Source organism: Mizuhopecten yessoensis, unplaced genomic scaffold, assembly GCF_002113885.1.
Source record: "Mizuhopecten yessoensis strain PY_sf001 unplaced genomic scaffold, ASM211388v2 scaffold716333, whole genome shotgun sequence".
In the NCBI taxonomy this organism is placed as follows: Eukaryota; Metazoa; Mollusca; class Bivalvia; order Pectinida; family Pectinidae; genus Mizuhopecten; species Mizuhopecten yessoensis.
Genome location: NW_018480064.1, coordinates 759,187 through 778,495, shown reverse-complemented (window position 1 = coordinate 778,495; position 19,309 = coordinate 759,187). Strand labels below are relative to the sequence as shown.

Here is a 19,309-nt window from a genome sequence, read left to right as displayed (position 1 = left end):
ACTGGAGACAAACATGTTTAAATACCCAACCAACTCCCCTGATACATAATGTATTTGGTCTGAATAGCTTGCTGAAATGAGCATGGTGCAACAAAACTTGTGTCACTGATATATGGAATGACCTTGTCCTATGTTCAAGGTCACAGGGGTCAATTTTTTAGATACTCCATTGACTTCTAAGAACTATAAATGACTCGAGTCGTTATATTTGAGTATCTGAAACATAATGCTTAGAAGCTAGATTATGTTAAGAAAGACCACTTAAAAAAGATGAGCATTTTCAGAACTCTTGGGCCTCTTGTTATAAAAACAATAGGGTTTTTCGTTGATAATTCAAAGTGATAAATTTTATGTAAAATGGTGACTAAATTCTTCCATGTCAAAATACCCGAGGATCATAATTTTTTATGGAATGTCTGTAAAATAGCTCTTGGTGTAGTGTTTGCACAAAAGTCCTTATTTTAACCAAAAAATCTGAAATATTTTGTTCAAGTCAAAAACTTAAATGCATTTTTTTTTTTAATAGACAGTTTTCTTATTACAAATGATCATTTTTTATTTATCCTAACACACAAAAACCAAGGTAGTATATGTTGTGCCAAATTAAACTGATAAACCTGAAATAAGTAATATATAGACATTAGATTTTACTTCGTAGATTACAGCTGGTCTAACATTTACTTGTGAATTACATATTTTATACATATATATTCATATCAGTAGGAGCCACTGTATTTTCACCATTATTTCTTTATATAAATAAATGATATTGGTCTAACAAAATTCAAACAACTAGGCCTATGCGTTTTTAGTTTATTTGGACTACTGCAAGTCTATATGTGTTTTGCATACAATATGCTAATTAGTAAGATGGGTTTAGTATTTCACCATCCGGGGACTTTGTGGATTATATAATATACGAATTACGCTTCATACGAAATGCTAAGTAATTTATTGTTTGTTTAATGTGTACACTATCAAATAACGCTGGATTTTTATATTTTGATATAGTTATGCTTTTATTTTCCATATATTTAAGTACTATTTGTGGTCATCGTTATAGTATACAAGCAATATTTCAAAGTTCGTTTCGTTTCATTTTTTATTGGTAAACTAGCTTTTCTATTAACCTCATTAAAGCACTCCGCCGATGGCGTCATCTCGCTTGCCGTGGGAGAGATCGTCTCTCGTTTTTATCGGTGTTTGCGGAAGTTAACTGAAAGTAGTTATATATTTTTAGTGCATATTATAGAGGATGGACTAGTTTATTATATGTGATAAAATATATTCACGATCTGTGGATGCAAAATCATGGAACACGAAAGAAAATTTCGTGCTCGCAGTGTCTATGTTGTTACTGCCTTCAGAGTTCTGTGCAATGAAATAAGAATAGGATGCAAGTACAAGTAGTGGCACTTCGAAACTTCTTTGGAGTTTTCTTTCACTATAAGGATGTAATTGGTTACAACATAAATATTAATAAAAGTGGATATTTATGATTTTGTATATCCTACGAAGACAAATTTGGATATAAACGACGTAATTGTCAAAATTGCCTCGTTTCACATCCGTGAACAAGGATGAGCAAGATTTACAAATCAAAAAGAGGTTAAATCAGATATATGCTATAGCCATTTATATATATATCAATAACCCCCAATGCAAACAAGGTCATTAACTTGATAATCCTGGAACTTGTTAAATTGATATCTATTAAGCAATTAGATCATGGCATTAATGAATTATATGTAAAAACACTTGCCCTAATCACATTACACAGTAGTTGAAAATATGTTGTTGAAATAAAGCCACACTTATTCTTTCACCAGAGCTGTCTATCATTTGTTCATGTCTCTACCAGCCAATTTAAACTGGTATTTGACACGTTTACTTTGGGTGATTATTCATGTATGTCTCGACATAGCATATATAATGACCCATCAAACTAAGGTTGAATTACATTTACAATCCTACATAAGGTGATGACAATTCACTGAGAAAAGCTGTGTGTTCAGATGTTAAATCTGTGTCTGCAGCCTCTGTGTACATGAATCACAATGGCATAGTTTTTTATGCTGATATACATGACAGTTTCGGTGCTGTTAGCATATTGGCTATATCCAAACTGAATATGCGATAAGTCTGGTTTATGTTAAAGAAGACAAATGATTAATGCTGCACATGTAAACCAAATGTGCATATATATCACTCCTCTATGAGTTAATGTCAATGTTTTGTTAAAAACATTTTTCATATTGTTAATATAGGTGATGAAAATGGAACTGCAGTCAAAAGTTTCTCAAAATGGTGACAATGGGAATGGATCCCCCCAACTGAAGAAACCTATAGATCCTGTTGCAGGATTGTCGAAGGATGGCATCACCATGACACCACCTATCGACCACTCGCCGCTCCCCCGACAAGACTCGCTTCCATTGTCCCCACAACAGCCAATGTCTCCAGACCCAGTCCATGATCTGCCTGAGGAACTGCTCCTTGCTGGATGGAGAAAGTTCTGGAGCAAACGAGAACAACGACCATATTTTTTTAATAAAAACACCAATGAGTCCCTATGGGATCAGCCCCCACCAATTGGTGGTGTAAGTAGACACTTTTTTGCCAGATATTGACTTCTTATGAAAGACATTAAGTAAATGAAATTATTTAAGAACCAACCATGCATTAGCAAGTTACTTACTAAATCTCTGTAACAGTACATTTTTTTTGTACGGTATGCCAAAGTTATTTTATTTTCATAAAGTAAGGACTGCATCTATTATTTCCTATATATGATCTATTTATTTAAACTGCAATATGCAATTTACATGCATACAAAATTAACATGATGTTGAAAATAAAGCAAAAACTAAATTCTACTATCGCTATACTACCTGTTCTGGTCCTGTTGTAATGAACCTAGAGCTTCAAATTCCAGAGTTATTCTGTGCCACATACTAAGAAACTGAAATTTGGCAAACTCTATTGAGAATAAATCTAGTTTCATCATCAATGTGTTAATACCAATCATAATTTAAGAAGGTTTTCTAGCTCCTCTATACAGAATAAATAATATTGACTTGAAATTTGTATAATAGCATTCAAAACAACTAATGCCAGAAAATCGATGATATCAATCAGTATCATAATCATACCATTTCAATGGGGAATTGCAATAAAACACACTGAATCCTCAACTCACGGCATGTCGTCTTTATTTAACTGGACATCCCGACTGCATTGCTTATCATGCTTTCTCAGTCTATTTACCAATTTTAATAGTTACTTTAGAAGAAAGTATCCTTTTAAAAAAAAACACAGCCACATATTACTTTTGTATTTCAATCTGTACAAAAAATAATTAACCATGAAAATGACATGTTTGTTTAGCAACAACCAGATTTGTTAAGTGATCCCCTGGGTATAGGATCTGTGCCCCCGCAGGTTGCTGGGGATGTAAGACTGTCTCGACCCAGTATAGAAATTCCTCCAGCACAAGTTGGGGAGAAGCGACGGGCTAGTGCAGAGATGGGACAACTCAGTCCATCAAAGAGACCAGCATTTGCTTACAGGTATCAAAGTATATCATGAAATGTTGTTATTTCCTTGAAAAGAATTTTGATTCGATAATTTTTGCAAAAGTTATTGCCCTTTGTTCATTTCAGTATTTGATTTTTTTGTCGGGAGATTTTCTCCTACATTTTTTTATAGCATGTCTACTAACCACTCTAAGTATGATGCAGATCTTATTTCAATGTAAGAAAATATATAACAATATATGGCATTCGGCGGGCGTATATTGTTCCGCAGTACTCTTGTTCTCATATTTATAAGCAATAGTACAATGGTACTCAATTTTACACATCTTTTTCAGCCCATTTTGGAATTTTGATATACCCAGTAATGCTGTGATATATGAGCGTGCCCCTCCTGTCCTCCCTCCTCCGCATCCTGACATTGAGAATCTCCGAGCACAAATGATCGCTCGGCTCAGGACACACTATCAGGAGCTCTGCCAAGCCAGAGAAGGTCAGTAGAATACATTTAAGTTAGAGGAAACAAGTGTACTGTGAACTGTTTGTGTACATCCTTTTCAGTAGAAATATTCCTTAAAAATCCAGTTGCCATGCATTTTGCATATTTGTTTTTTTAATTTGTGGAAATAGAAATGATTAAAAAATTGCAGGAGTTGAATTCAGCACCTTTTGATTTCAAGGCCTACACTTTACCAAGGTTGCCATACAGGAATACTCAAGCATGGCTTCAAAATGAGTATCTATTTAATAGGCAGCAAAGCATATAAAAAAACTTGAAACTTCCCCTTCGACAAGAAAACTCCTTTTGGTTTCTTCATCTCCATAAAGAAGGGAGAATACTCCCAGTAAAAAACAATCCTCTTCATGGAATTGTAATTAATTGATTTAGTGGTACCTTTAACCTAAAGGGATTTCTTAAAATATGCCTCTATATTCACTCCTTGTTTTCCTTTACACTGTGGGCAAAATGGTCATATGGTCACTGGCTCCTGTTTTTGTACATCCTCGATATCCAGGGGTTACGCTTACTTTCGCTCTCTGTAGGTAATCATAACCCCTGGAAATCAAGGATCGTTTTTGTATAGCAGTCAGTGAAATTGATCGTGAGATACTTCAGTCTGTATCACATGGTCAATTTCACAAGGATCAAACGATTACAGCAGTCGCTTTATATTAACCTCCTAACTGTTTACCATTTTCTTTCTGACTGTAGGTTTTGACTGACAAATTTGTTCTGGATTTACAATAATCATTTTCACAAGCATTAACATGGTGCTACTGTAAATTCCAACAATGTTCCTCAGACTTAATTCTATTTATTATCCCCGGCTTTCACCGAAACGGGGGATATTAATTTTGGTTTATCCGTCTGTCTGTCTCGCTTCGTTTCCGTGCAATAATTAACTACCTCAAATGTTAACCTATTTTCTTCAAACTTGGTCGCAGGGTTAAATGCCTTGAGAGCTCGGCCAAGTTGGATGACCAATTACAGTGGACCCCATTTGACGAAGTTATGGCCCCTTGAATAACGAAAAACTTCATTATCTGCCGCGCTTTGTTTCCGTGCAATAACTACAACAAATATTGGCCGATTTTCTTCAAACTTGGTCACAGGGTTAAATGCCTTAAGGGCTCAGCCAAGTTTGATGACCACTTTCAGCGGACCTCCATTTGGCGGAGTTATGGCCCCTTGAATAACTAAAAACATCATTATCTGCTGCGTTTCGTTTCCGTGCAATGACTACAACAGGTAGTAACCAATTTTCTTCGAACTTGGTCACAGTGTTAAATGCCTAAAGGGCTCGGCCAAGTTGGATGACCACTTTCATGGGACTTTATTTGGCGGAGTTATGGCCCCTCGAATATTGAAAAACATCATTATCTGCCGTTTCTATATGTTCAATAAAAACTTCTGTATATGGCCTTTCTTTCTACGAGTTTCAAGCTATATGTATGCCTCAACAGCACGATACTTACATGTTTAAACCTGACCTCAATATGTTTCCTTTCAATATGTCTTGCAAGTTGGGGGATAGAAATTCCATGAATTTGCTTGTTTTGTTTATGAAATATACCATTTATACAAGTTTACAATTTCTTTCAGGAATACACGCCCCTACAGAGTCGTTTAACAGGTGGTTATTGGAGAGGAAGGTTATGGACAAGGGTAGTGACCCCTTCCTGCCGTCAGTGTGCTCACCTGAGATATCACAGTCTATGTACAGGGAAATTATGAATGACATACCTGTCAAACTGATCAAACCTAAGTACTCCGGGGACGCCAAGAAACAGCTCTTTAAATACGCTGAATCAGCAAAGAAAATGATAGAAACCAGGTATCACTGTAAACCATATTACTATCTCTCCTCTTAAAATGTTTTTATATATCTTCCCGCCCTTGTTGAATGCCCTTCTATTGGAGAAAGAATTTGAACAGCTTACAGAGTTTTGCATACCAGGTTGAACTTATATGTTTTTAAAGAGCAAAAGATAAAAAAGGGTTAAACTTCCCTTTATTGCTGTACATGATTTTGTAGTATGTGATTGAGTGTTTCCTTTTAAACTGAACTTTGAAATTAAATTGTTTTGATTAATGCTGATGTATAAAGAAAAATTCTTGAAATAGACTGCAATAATTTTATAAATTCTGGTACATGTAACTGATATTTTTGTGGACAAGCCTTATCAGATCGATATGCATATTTACATTTCCTTAATTGCATAAAATTTTGTTTTGAAGGAGTGCTTCATCTGAAAGTCGCAAGATTGTCAAGTGGAATGTAGAGGACACATTCACATGGTTAAGAAAACAACAAAATGCAAGCTATGAGGATTTTTTGGTAATGCATTCCATAAAAATGACAAACAAAGATTTTTTATCTGTTACCTTGTACTTGAAAATGGAAAACTGTACAATAAGTGTTCTCATAAAGACCTGAATGGTCTGTTGCTCAAACTATATAAGATAAGCAATAGATTCCAGGGAATATTGTTTGTAAACTTATTTACCTTCCTGAACTTCAATAAGAATAGCAAATGAGGTTGATTCAGTAGAGGTAAAGGTTGGATGCATATAAACAGTAACATTTACAAATTGATTCACATTACTTGCATATTTAAGTTGCATCACCTATTTGTTAGTAGTGTATTATCCTTAACTCTAGCATAAATTACAGGTATATTGTGTAAGGTACCATATAGCCTTAATAAATGCTATTTTTAACAGGAACGACTAGCTCATCTTAAACGACAGTGTCAGCCTCACCTCACAGAAACAGCTAAGGGATCTGTGGAGGGCATTTGTAGTAAAATCTTCAACATGTCTGCAGACACAGTCAAAACTCTGCATGAAAAACACTGGCAGTTACTTAAGGAAAGCAACATCACTCGTGAGTCATCAAGCTTGTTGGTTTCGATAATCTAAGCTAAGTTTGATAAGTCTTTCAGATTTTCCACACCAATCAATCTATGTACAGAGTTAGTATCATGTGACAAGTTTTAATCATGTGTTACTCTTTTGGCTTGGATGTTATATTGACCACAAATGTTTCATGTTCAACAAAATATCAAGTTCAAGAGATAATATATTGTAATAATGTGGTTAATTTGATTTAATATCAATAAATGAATGATTCTTTTTCTCTCACTGGTAATTGAGAATGAATTTACTGGATCACAAACAAAAATATATTATTATCCATCGTCATTTGTTGAGTATCACATACGTGATACAATTATTGAAGTATTAGAGCATCAAGTAAATATGTAACCATTTCTCTTCATATTTTCAGCTGTTCCACCATTCCCAGAGCCAACACATAAGCGTAAGGTTGTGTGTTACCCTATACAAATGGTGATTCCATGTCCACGAATGCCACTGGTTGAAATGCAGACAGAAAATGAGGTTCACAGCCTCAAGTACAAAACAGAAGCTCTCAGAATCAACAGCTCACATTTTCATAAACTGGTAAGATTTTTTTGTGTCTTGAGATCGATGCATCTACTTTGACAATTTATATACCTTTGTTTTCTGACTGCTTAATGTAATCTTACCGAATCATTTCAAATAGTCAATGTTTACCATCAGTAGAAAGCGACATTTTCGTCAAAGTTCAGTTGATTGACATGCAGACTGTTGCAGGATTAGATAGTGCAGGGAGGCACGTCCATTGACAGATAGGTGATCAGCCACATGGTTAAACAGAGATAACTCTGGAAAATAAGATGGGGGTAACTGAAAACAAAATATGTTAGTTTTGGTTTGAAATGGTTTGAAAGGAGAAAGCAATAATAAGATTTTATCATTGCACATGCCTTATTATGCATGTACAGTAAAGCAGTACATTATCATTAAAAGTTGATGTCCTGTTGTTTGCTAAAACAAATTGAGGAGGAATTTATAGGGAGCCGAGAGTTGGGGTTCGAAGTGGGAGCCTCCGAAGCGAGAGGCAAAGGAAGGCCTCGGGTGGAAGGCCCGAGTAGATCTGTTATTATTTAGACCTACATGTTTGATGTTGTGATCCTGAATAACCGGCATGCGTTAGATTTTGAACTAGAAGATTTGCATTTGTGTTTCAAAACTATGTTAAAAAGACATGAACTTAATTTTGGAGAGAGAGCCCTCAAGTTAGGGGTAAGGCCTCTTATCACTGCGGCCACAGTGTTAAACTTTAAATCCACAACTCGGTGTTCAGTGTGTTTTGTCAGAATCTACTACACAGAATTAACCAAACCAATTAATAACTCTTGTATCAATACATTGGAAAAGTTGGCATGAGAAGACACTGCATCACAGCATAAGCTGACTTTGCCTAGGTGAGCTAATATCTGTACTAACTTGAATTAAATTTATAAATATTTGTGTACATTACAGGAACAGCTTTATAGACTGAATTGTAGAGATGATCCCAGATTTGACCAGTTTCTTGCCCGAGTATGGTGTTTGCTACGGAGATATCAGGTTAGTGTAACAGTACGGGAGAGGGCCTAAATTCTATATAAATATAATATAGATCTTCTTGAACAATAAATATGTTGTAGTAAATTCAAGTATACAGTACAATATGTATTTACCTTTCTTTGAAAGACCACTCCCCTCAAAAGACATGAAAAGAGTCACCTTAAAGCTTCTGGGACAGATTTAAAGGTACGGTGGAATACGATCAATTGCTCACAATAGTTTGCCTTGTTTTTCCAGACGCTGTTTGGGATTCACGCCAGTGAGGGCTTCGGTTTACAAGGAGCCCTTCCTGTACCTGTGTTTGAATGTTTAAACCGTGTGTTTGGTGTGTCATTTGAGTGTTTTGCATCCCCATTAAACTGCTACTTCAGGCAGTACTGTTCAGCGTTCGAAGATACAGATTCTTATTTTGGTTCTCGTGGGTAAGTCACCTGCATGTTGTTTACATTAAATCCCATCTTTGCCAACCTTACAGTTTACCACTGGCGACAGTAGATACTGTCTCACTGAGGTATCAAAATCTCTTCCATTTTCTACGGTAAAGCACATTACATCACTCCTCAAAATTCTTGTGACTTGGTTTTTGGTAGAAACCAAAAGAGGCAATTTTGTGTAGCACATGTTAGATGATGTTGTCAGTGGATGTTTTTTAAAAAAATAGTTGGACATTAAGTATTGAAACGTTCACAGATATTTGTGAAAGTGAATACGGTAATTCAGTGACTGGTAGTGTGATCATGTGTAGATCATGTCAAGAATAAAACACTTCGGAAATATATAATGAACTTTAAATTTGAAATTGGAACGATGATACTACATGTACTCGGTAGTTTCAGAGTATAAGGGAGATAATTACATTACACACCATGCAGAGTTAAAGTCATAAGTTGTGTCTGATTTTACAGATCAATTTTGAAATTCCATCCAGTGAGCGGATCATTTGAAGCCAATCCACCATTTTGTGAGGAACTCATGGAAGCAATGGTTGATCATTTTGAGGTAACTTTTGCTTTGCCCCAGCGATACCCTAAGGGGGATAAAGAGGCAGTTAGGGTCACCGAAGATATGTCGATTTGTCAAAACCTATGATGTGGTCTAACATCTGAAAGAGTTTATTTTAGGCACTCGTTGTTTTGAACTTTGCGAAATAAAGAGAGTTACTATTTTTAAATGTAAACATATATATTTTGCATCTATTGTGAGTGTGCAATTCATCAATGCACTAATTAATTAAAATTTGAGCAGCTAAAATAAGTATTAATCATCTGTAAACTTAAACTATCATATGTATATTTTGTATGTAAATTGATGTTTAATTTGTACATGTATGTGTTTGCAGGGCTTGCTAGGTGATACCCAGGAACCCTTGTCATTTATTGTGTTCATCCCTGAGTGGAGAGACCCTCCCACTGAGGCGCTCATGCGACTCGAGTCTAGCAGGTCAGGGTTTGATCAAGCATGTAAATTGGTCCATATTTTGAGATGTATAGGAGTAAAAATCTGTATGACTTGCTGCATTGGTCACTTAAATAATCCAAATGATTAAATAGCACAAAATTGTATGATTTATCTTTTAAATTAACATATTAACAGTCATGGACATTTCTGAGCCAGTTCCTGGACCAACATCTCCCACCAGCATTAGTTGTAGTTCTAATTGAAGATGCCTAGTGTGTGGGAATCATGAGGGGTTATTTTATAGTTTGAAGGACCATGATTTAATGCACATAAGAACTAGGTTGTACGGATATCGAGATAAATATGAAAATTCAGCTTTTTCATTATCCTCAGTCCTGAAATTTGAAATTGTAAATATTTATTCCATGATTTTTAGATGAAATTGGAAACATTTAACTCTTGAAAAACAATTTGCTATATGCAAAGATAAAGGAAGTTTTCAAAAGTAAGCTTTCTTGTATTGTTGTGATCCCTAGCAAATAAATCCCAGAATATCTCTTTGGTCATGTGACTGAGCATTATCTATATAAAATATTATAGTAATGTCACTCCTAGGTAATCAATTCTAAAGAATTTTCTTGATTGAAACATGATTTGAACAAGATGATAAAACACAAACTATCTCACTGTCTTTTCCCATCAATATATTATACAGATATGATTATATAGTTTTACATGAACTAGGTAGGGATTGGCACAAGGGATGGATTTTAATCTACCTTATTTACAAAGAAATGAATTGCTTTTAAATTTGTCTTGGTCAGTATCTATTCAGTAAATTAATATCTGTTAACCTTTTCAGATTCAAAAGGAAACAGGTGATATTTCCGCCATATGAGCATGAATACAGGAGTGGTTTTCAACATTTTTGTCCCAAGTAAGTAAAAGTCTATGTAGTGTATTATATGTCAATAGTGATTTAGTTGACAGTATTCTTTAACACTATAATTGTATTATTAGTGGAAGGACCAACGTGAGCTTATATAATTATGCCATACTGTGGCGTCCGTCTTCCGTATGTCAACGATTTCTTCAAATGACTTCTTCTTAACCACTGATTGGAATTAAACTAAATTTGACTGGAAGTATCCCTAGGTGGTGGGGATTCAAAATTGAAAAAATTGTTGGACTGACCCCCAAGGGGGCTTAGGGGCGAGGCCAAAAGGGGACAATTTGGCTATATTGCTTTAAATGACTTCTTCTCTGGAACTCAGAAATGGGTATCAACCATATTTGACTGGAAGCATCCCTAGGTAGTGGGGATTCAAAATTGTACAAATGGTGGGGCTGANCCCCCCCCCCCCCCCCAGGGGGCTGAGGAGTGGGGCCAAAAGGGGGTAATTTGGCTATATTGCTATAAACGACTTCTTCTGTAGAACTATGCACTGGAATCATAATTGGTCGGAAGCATTCATGGGAGGCAGGGATTCAAAATTGTACAAATGGTATATATACAAATGCTGGGCATAAAGAGACGAATCGGTCATGATATTAAAATTAATCCTGGGGTCTTGCCACAACCCTAGGGACCTAGTTTCTGAGTCACAGCTTGGAAACAGTTGAGATCCTGACCCCATAACCATACATAAATTTGCTGGGCATAAAAATTCTAATACAGATATGCTACAAGGATTGGCCTAGGGGTCTGGCGTCTGGCCTATTTCCTTGGGTCTTATTTGGAGAATAATTTACCATGATTGCTTAGATATCCAGGTCAGTGATGCAGGCCCTGTTGGCCTCTTGTTGATGGTAGCAGTTATATTTGTTGATGACTATGTACACATATGTGAACAATTTAAGTTTGTTTGATTAACAGTATCACATAGCCTCATACCTGAGATCATTTCTAAACAGTTTTTGTAATAAATCAAAAGTGCAATACAGGAAAATCCATGGAACTAAATGTTTTACTTGCTGTGTTATATTGTACACAATGACTGAGGGTTATTCCAGAAATAAAAACATTTGAGTCAGGGAGGCACTTTTTTGTGACCCCATCCGCCCACAAGTAGTTTGGCTGGGGCGCACTAAACAAACCATTACTTAAAATGTTGTATCCCATCAACTTGAAATGCCTCCCTTTGCATTAACACCAAAATATATTTTTATTACTAGAAACAGTCACTCTGTTCAAGCTTTAGGGCTTAGCCCTTCATTAGGGATTGAATGGAAAGCGTCTGTTGCTATTTATTTTGTTATGTACTGTAGGGACTTTGTGATACACATATATCTCGATAAGTTTGAGTTAAATATTATTTTGAAGGAAGCATTGCAGGATAAATCATGGAGTTTTGTAATTTCAGGACCGAGATGAGTTCCAAGTCATTACACGGTACAATGGTGGTGTTTCTCCAGAACAATGCAGGATTTGCCAAATGGGGACCAACCCCAGAACGAGTCAAGGAATTACTGTTATCATCTAAACCCCGTGATACTGTATAACACAAGTGTTCACAGATCTCAGTGCGAAGGTTGACACAGACTTTGTTCCACAGACAGTTAAGGTTGGGATGCGTGTTGATATTTGTATCTTTGTATCTGCAGCTGCAGACATCGGCTTCACTTTCTGCATCAGTTGGATATCCTGTGTCTGGTTGAATTTCCAGTGTCTGGTTGGTACCAGTGTTGTACTTGAATCTCTAGCATCGGGACACTTTTGATTTAAAAATACAGTCTAGTATAACAGTAGATATGTTCTGGAGGTTAAACCTGTTGGAATATTGCCAAACATTCTTTAATAGTTTAAAATCACAATTAAAATCATATTTTCTTCCCAGGTATTAATGTAACCATTTTTTTAAGATATGACAGACAAAGTGTTTATACTTGTTTTTAAGTTTGAAACTCATGTAAAGGTGATGAGTGTCACAGTAAGGTAGTATTTATTCATCAGTACCAGTTTAAAAACATCCTATGTTATCCCCGATAGAATTCATAAGAATTATTCCTGATACATCAAATAGAAAATTTGACTCTATGAAAGCAGTTCACTTTCAAATATTAGTATTTGTTGAGCAGTATTTTGGGGTTTTATTGTCTGGATTAACAAGGTTTCAGTATACACGATGGAGACATTTGTAGTTCATTAAATATTTCTTGTCATTAAGTTACTAGGTATGTGAACTGATGTGACTGAGACACAAAAGTGTTATCTCGTGAAACTTTGTCATTCTGAAATCAGACAGGACTGTGTATGAAACCATTACCTATTAGTAAGATGTATGTAATTTATTCCTGTAATATATGTTGGCTGTATTTACCTGACTTACAATTGAGTGATGCCCCTATAGTTGGAAATATAGCAATTGAACTGCACCAGCCTATTTCAACCTGTGTGATATATTAACATTGTTAAAGTCTCTTCTGGACCATCTCATCACCAACAGTGGTTTGCGCTGAATTTCGGATCAAATACACTTGCCAGAGGAAAGATAATTGATTTGACAAAATAAGGCAGCACCCAACTGTTTTAAATTATTAAATTACATTTAACACTTCAGAATTGCTCAAAATTTTAAAGTTAAAAAAAATCACATTTAAAAATATATCGTGCTGAAATTCCTTATATTTATTTTTTAAATGTAGACCATTTTTGTCATGCCCATATAAATCAACTTTATCATGCCATCACATAAATAGACTTAACATATCATGAAAGTATTTCATATTAAAGAGATAAATACTGGTGCACTATTCCCTAAACCTGGGGGAAGGGATCAAAATAGCTTGACAAAACTATCACAGGGCAACTACCCTTAATCAGTATTTAGATTACCAATTTTGTCCAATATCTAAGGAGGGATAATCTTTTTTTCTTCATTAGCAAAGATGATTACAATAAAAAGAGGTGATTGACATATCCAACTTTCAAAACCACTCGATGATAATGTTTAATTAAGGTATCATGGAAAACGCTACCAACTCTTCATTAAAATTGGGCCAGAGGGATCACTGTAATAAACTGTTATTTGTTTTGGTTGTGTACCAATAAAAGTGTTGGTAAAAAGATTTTCGGTTATATATTTGTTAGATATTATTAATGTTGCAAGAGTTTTATAGATATATTCTACAGATTTCTCCTGTTACACACAGTCCCTGTAAGTTATCTCACCTATTTATATGTCAATACATGCAAACGTTCTCTGTCAAATGTGTTAGCAGGCTTTCTTTTGTTGCTTGGTTGTATTTTGTAGACTGAGTTAATATAAATTACCATAGTCAATATGTGCGTCCTCAGACTGGTATGGTAATGATATGCCTTAAGTAAGTCGTAAACATTTAGGTAAATAGAACCTAAATTATTATTAGAAATAAGAAATAGTCTGGAATATATCTGGATTTTACACTGGATTTGGGATAGACAGGTATTTGAAATCATGGGTTCAGTTTCCCAATTATTTTCAAAATTTCTACACTGAAAATACTATTACCCCCTTTAACTGCTTGCTTTGAATATTTTCTTGGTATTTAGAAACATTTATATAAAAACTGGGTTTTTTTTAAATTTGTATGATGCTTATAGCCTAGGCGAAGACTGAAGTGCTTTCTCTTGTTTTGTGTTGATTCTATTGTACAGATTATTGCATGTAGCATGTTGTGAACTGTGTACTGGTATATAATAATTATTTATTAGTTTTCTAATGTCAGAGGTAGAACAATGAACTGCATGGTTTTGTTATTTTCTGCAGCATCACATTTTTACTGGTGTATCAATATAAATTATTTTTTTGACTGACTCGTGTAATTCGTTATTGAGAATGTTTATTTTGTTGACATGTTGCATGAATGATTTCCATGCTGGTTAATTTGTCCCAGCTATGAAAATTAGCTTCATGATAATACTGAGGTATTTGTTGTGTACTAAACACCGTAGATATTAAACAATATTCACAAACTGTGATGTACAAAATATGTGTATAATATTAGAAGCTGGATGGTATATCTTGAGCCAAGATGGCCTCCTTATCTAAAATGTCTTAAAAGGAATATTAGGAAACGGAACTCTTTTGATCTTCTTATCGTCCGTTCTAGAATCGAGATACCATCATGTCGGATATGTGGATAAAAAACAAAATTTACAAAATTCAGAGTACATACAGATTGGTATGTTTACATGGTTTTTCCGTAAAACAATTTAAGACTTTTTACTTAAAAACAGGTATTATAAACTTTGTTAACTTATTACGCTTTGTATGTACCTAAAGCAATGATGTGATATACTTAAGATACTCTTGTGAACAGAAATGTGGAGATTGGGCGCTTTCAGTCTGTTTTGAAATGGATGATAGCAGTGAAGTAAAGTCTAATTGTTCAAACCTAATATGGTTATCGTTAAACAGGCAACAGCCATGTTTCTGTCTGCAAGTGCTACTTATGATGTCACATGATCGCTCTATTGTGAACCACATTCTGCTACGAGAGGATACTAGTACATACACACATATGTACATTTGGCAGGTCTGATGTTAGTGGGTACTAGTACATATACACATATATGTACATGTGGCCGGTCTGATGTTAGAGGGTAGTGGTACATACACATATATGTACATGTGGCCGGTCTGATGTTAGTGGGTAGTGGTACATACACATATATGTACATGTGGCCGGTCTGATGTTAGTGGGTAGTGGTACATACACATATATGTACATGAGGCCGGTCTGATGTTAGAGGGTAGTGGTACATACCGGTATATGCACATGTGGCCGGTCTGATGTTAGAAGGTAGTGGGACATACACATGTATGTATTTGTGACAGGTCTGATGTTAGAGGGTAGTGGCACATACACATATATGTTCATGTGGCAGGTCTGATGTTAGAGGGTAGTGGTACATACCGGTATATGCACATGTGGCCGGTCTGATGTTAGAAGGTAGTGGTACATACACATATATGTATTTGTGACAGGTCTGATGTTAGAGGGTAGTGGAACATACACATATATGTTCATGTGGCAGGTCTGATGTTAGAGGGTAGTGGTACATACACATATATGTACATGTGGCAGGTCTGATGTTAGAGGGTAGTGGTACATACTGGGATATGTACATGTGACAGGTCTGATGTTAGAGGGTAGTGGTACATATTCATATATGTACATGTGACAGGTCTGATGTTAGAGGGTACTGGTACATACACATATATGTACATGTGGCCGGTCTGATGTTAGAGGGTAGGGGTACATACCGGTATATGTACATGTGGCAGGTCTGATGTTAGAGGATACTAGTAGATACCGGTACATGTACATGTGACAGGTCTGATGTTAGAGGGCAGTGGGACATACACATATATGTACATGAGGCCGGTCTGATGTTAGAGGGTAGTGGTACATACTGGTATATGTACATGTGACAGGTCTGATGTTAGAGGTTAGTGGTACATACCGGTATATGCACATGTGCCCGGTCTGATGTTAGAAGGTAGTGGTACATACACATATATGTACATGTGGCGGGGCTGATGTTAGAGGGGAGTGGTACATACACATATATGTACATGTGGCAGGACTGATGTTAGAGGGTAGTGGTACATACCGGTATATGTACATGTGGCAGGTCTGATGTTAGAGGATACTAGTACATACCGGTACATGTACATGTGACAGGTCTGATGTTAGAGGGTAGTGGTACATACACATATATGTACATGTGACAGGTCTGATGTTAGAGGGTAGTGGTACATAAACCTATATGTACATGTGACAGGTCTGATGTTAGAGGGTAGTGGTACTAGTACATATATATGTACATGTGGCAGGTCTGATGTTAGAGGGAAGTGGTACATACACATATATGTACATGTGACAGGTCTGATGTTAGAGGGTAGTGGTACATACACATATATGTACATGTGGCCGGTCTGATGTTAGAGGGTAGTGGTACATACACATATATGTACACATGACCGGTATGATGTTATAGGGTACTAGTACATACACATATATATATATGGTGAACATTCTGGAGAGCGTAAATGTATGACAAATGTCTTGTCAGGATACTTTGATGTTATGTACATTTGACAATTTTGTTGTCAAATAGAGGATATGGCTAAAAAGTCTTATGTGTGCGCAAGACCATTCGTATGGCTTGACGTTTGTGAGGATATTCATGTTGGTAGTATTTATTTTAAATATTTCATTTATTTTACTGCTTTGTAAAACAAGCACCACTGTGGTACGTTAATGTTCTTTCCTGCACGATCTCCTGTTGTCAGAACTTGTATATTTAAGTTAAGCTGATATAACATTTTGCATAACCCAACTAGCATGTCAATGTCAGAAGAAAGCCTTGTCTGTAATAATTGCTTTGTCTGGTCGTCAAACTACATTTGTGAGCTATTTCATTATGTCTTTAATCAAAATGTATGATCATCTTCAAGCTTATGTCTTTAAAAAAGAGAATACATGCTACAAATCATTGTACATCATTGAGATTGAAAGGCAGCTTCCTCATACACTTGTTTGTTATTATTGATTACAGCAATTGTGTTTGTGTGTAACACATGTTTTATTATGAATTCTATATACTTACCTGTACATAGGAATTAAGTATATAATGTGTATATATTGAAATTTTGGTCTTGCAATGTTCATGTCTAAAGGTTTTGTATATGTAAATGTATTTTTGTAAAAATTCATATAGTGTCATGTATACCTGTACATATATAATTGCTGATTGAAATGTACGCAATTTGCAAATTTATAAATCCTGAATGTATTTATTATTTTTTTGTATTGATATATTTTCATTTACATCACTGAACTACACAATCATGATAACACTACCATAAACAATACTGCTGTCTGTCCGATAATGTGAATTATTACGATGTACTCAGCCCTGACATCTGCCCAGAACAGAAACTGGGAAAAATGTCTACAGAGATTGAAAAGTATGTTTTTCATAATATTTGCATTTTCCATCTCATTTTAACCAAGGACTAGTTAATCAAGTATTAAATAGAATCCCTACTGCAAAAGAGTGAGGGTATACAAGTTGTTCAGTTGATTTACTGCTGTGATGTGCCAGAGGAATTTCAGCTTAGTTTTACTGTAGAGGAGGCACGTATTCGGGAGGATTTATGAAAAGTTTACAGCTAAAAGTAGAGGTGTTAATTATGGGAATACAGATACTTTAAAATTACTCATTTTCGTGGGGGTTTTAATTTCGTTGATTTAGTGAGTAGACTTCATCCACAAATTTATAGGTACACAAAGTAATTACAAGTTTGATATAAAGCAATTCTCGATTTAAGTGGGTACTCGTAATCCACAAATTCTTGAAATGTTTATCCGGGGAAACCACAATATTGCGGCCCCAAGAAAATATCTGATTTGCACAGTACTTGCGCTTTAAATAGTAATAACCAGCATCAGACATCAAATTTCCGTGGTGTGCTTATCTTGACATGTATTGGGATAGTCAAGATAACATGGCACTAATTTTCCTAACCACATAACTGTCCAGGTTCTGTTGTGAATCTTAAACATGTACATTTTGTTCTGCATGATATTAATTAAAATACGTCGACTACACACTGGATATATGAAGTGTCTGTTTACCGATGTCGGGCTATGGACAGGTAGGTTTATTTGATGATAAATCAACATGTGAATGACCTTTCCTGCCAATCCAGTCACCATCTTAACCATTCCCTTCATCATTTTTGTCACCTATCTTATATTGTGAAATACCAAGGAATATTATTTTTGCTAGTAAAGTAAATAGAAACTAAAAATATAAACGGAACATATTATTTAAGATATTGTAGGTAAGAAAACAAAGTCCAAGATTTTTGTTTGCAAGAAATGACGAATAGTTTTATTGAAAACTAAATACCTGGTAATAATATTGTGTGTGTATTCTATTTTTAGGTCACCTGAGCTTTAGCTCAAGTGACCTATTGCTATCCGTTTTCGTCCGTCGTCGTCCGTCGTCCGTCGTCCGTCGTCCGTTAACATTTTACATTTCAAACTTAAAGTCAAGTTCTGCTGGGCCGATTGAACTGAAAGTTGGTAGGAATGATCGCCTCATGGTCCTGACAAAGTGTTGTTATTTTTCGGGTCGATCAGAAATCCAATATGGCCGCCACGGCCGCCATTTTGAAAACCTATTTCAAACTTAAAGTCAAGTTCTGCTGGACCGATTGAACTGAAAGTTGGTAGGAATGATCGCCTCATGGTCCTGACAAAGTGTTGTTATTTTTCGGGTCGATCAGAAATCCAATATGGCCGCCACGGCCGCCATTTTGAAAACCTATTTCAAACTTAAAGTCAAGTTCTGCTGGACCGATTGAACTGAAAGTTGGTAGGAATGATCGCCTCATGGTCCTGACAAAGTGTTGTTATTTTT

The 19,309-nt window shown here is 35.6% G+C and overlaps 1 protein-coding gene across 7 annotated transcripts; it reads left to right on the top strand.

Moving 5' to 3' along the window:
• Nucleotides 1–1,137: 1,137 nt before the first annotated feature.
• LOC110443225 (phosphorylated CTD-interacting factor 1-like) lies at nt 1,138–17,666 on the top strand. Of its 7 annotated transcripts, XM_021487298.1 has the most exons (16): nt 1,138–1,222; nt 2,268–2,600; nt 3,388–3,569; nt 3,872–4,026; nt 5,638–5,869; nt 6,274–6,373; nt 6,760–6,922; nt 7,325–7,500; nt 8,407–8,493; nt 8,731–8,915; nt 9,399–9,492; nt 9,833–9,933; nt 10,754–10,828; nt 12,255–15,660; nt 15,761–15,960; nt 16,561–17,666. In XM_021487298.1, exons 2-14 carry the CDS (start codon nt 2,271–2,273, stop codon nt 12,391–12,393), a joined length of 2,019 nt encoding a protein of 672 aa, XP_021342973.1. In that variant the 5' UTR covers nt 1,138–1,222; nt 2,268–2,270; the 3' UTR covers nt 12,394–15,660; nt 15,761–15,960; nt 16,561–17,666. The 7 variants fall into 7 exon arrangements, with proteins under 7 accessions (XP_021342973.1, XP_021342978.1, XP_021342977.1 ...); XM_021487303.1 differs by lacking the exon at nt 15,761–15,960 and having other exon boundaries at nt 12,255–15,510; XM_021487302.1 differs by lacking the exon at nt 15,761–15,960 and having other exon boundaries at nt 12,255–15,610.
• The last annotated feature ends 1,643 nt before the right edge of the window (nt 17,667–19,309 follow it).

Coding starts and splice junctions, on each gene's coding strand:
- LOC110443225 (XM_021487303.1), top strand. CDS start 2,271: ATGAAAATGGAACTGCAGTCAAAAGTTTCTCAAAATGGTGACAATGGG. Junction 2,601..3,387: donor AGCCCCCACCAATTGGTGGT/GTAAGTAGACAC, acceptor ATGTTTGTTTAG/CAACAACCAGATTTGTTAAG. Junction 10,829..12,254: donor TTTCAACATTTTTGTCCCAA/GTAAGTAAAAGT, acceptor TTGTAATTTCAG/GACCGAGATGAGTTCCAAGT.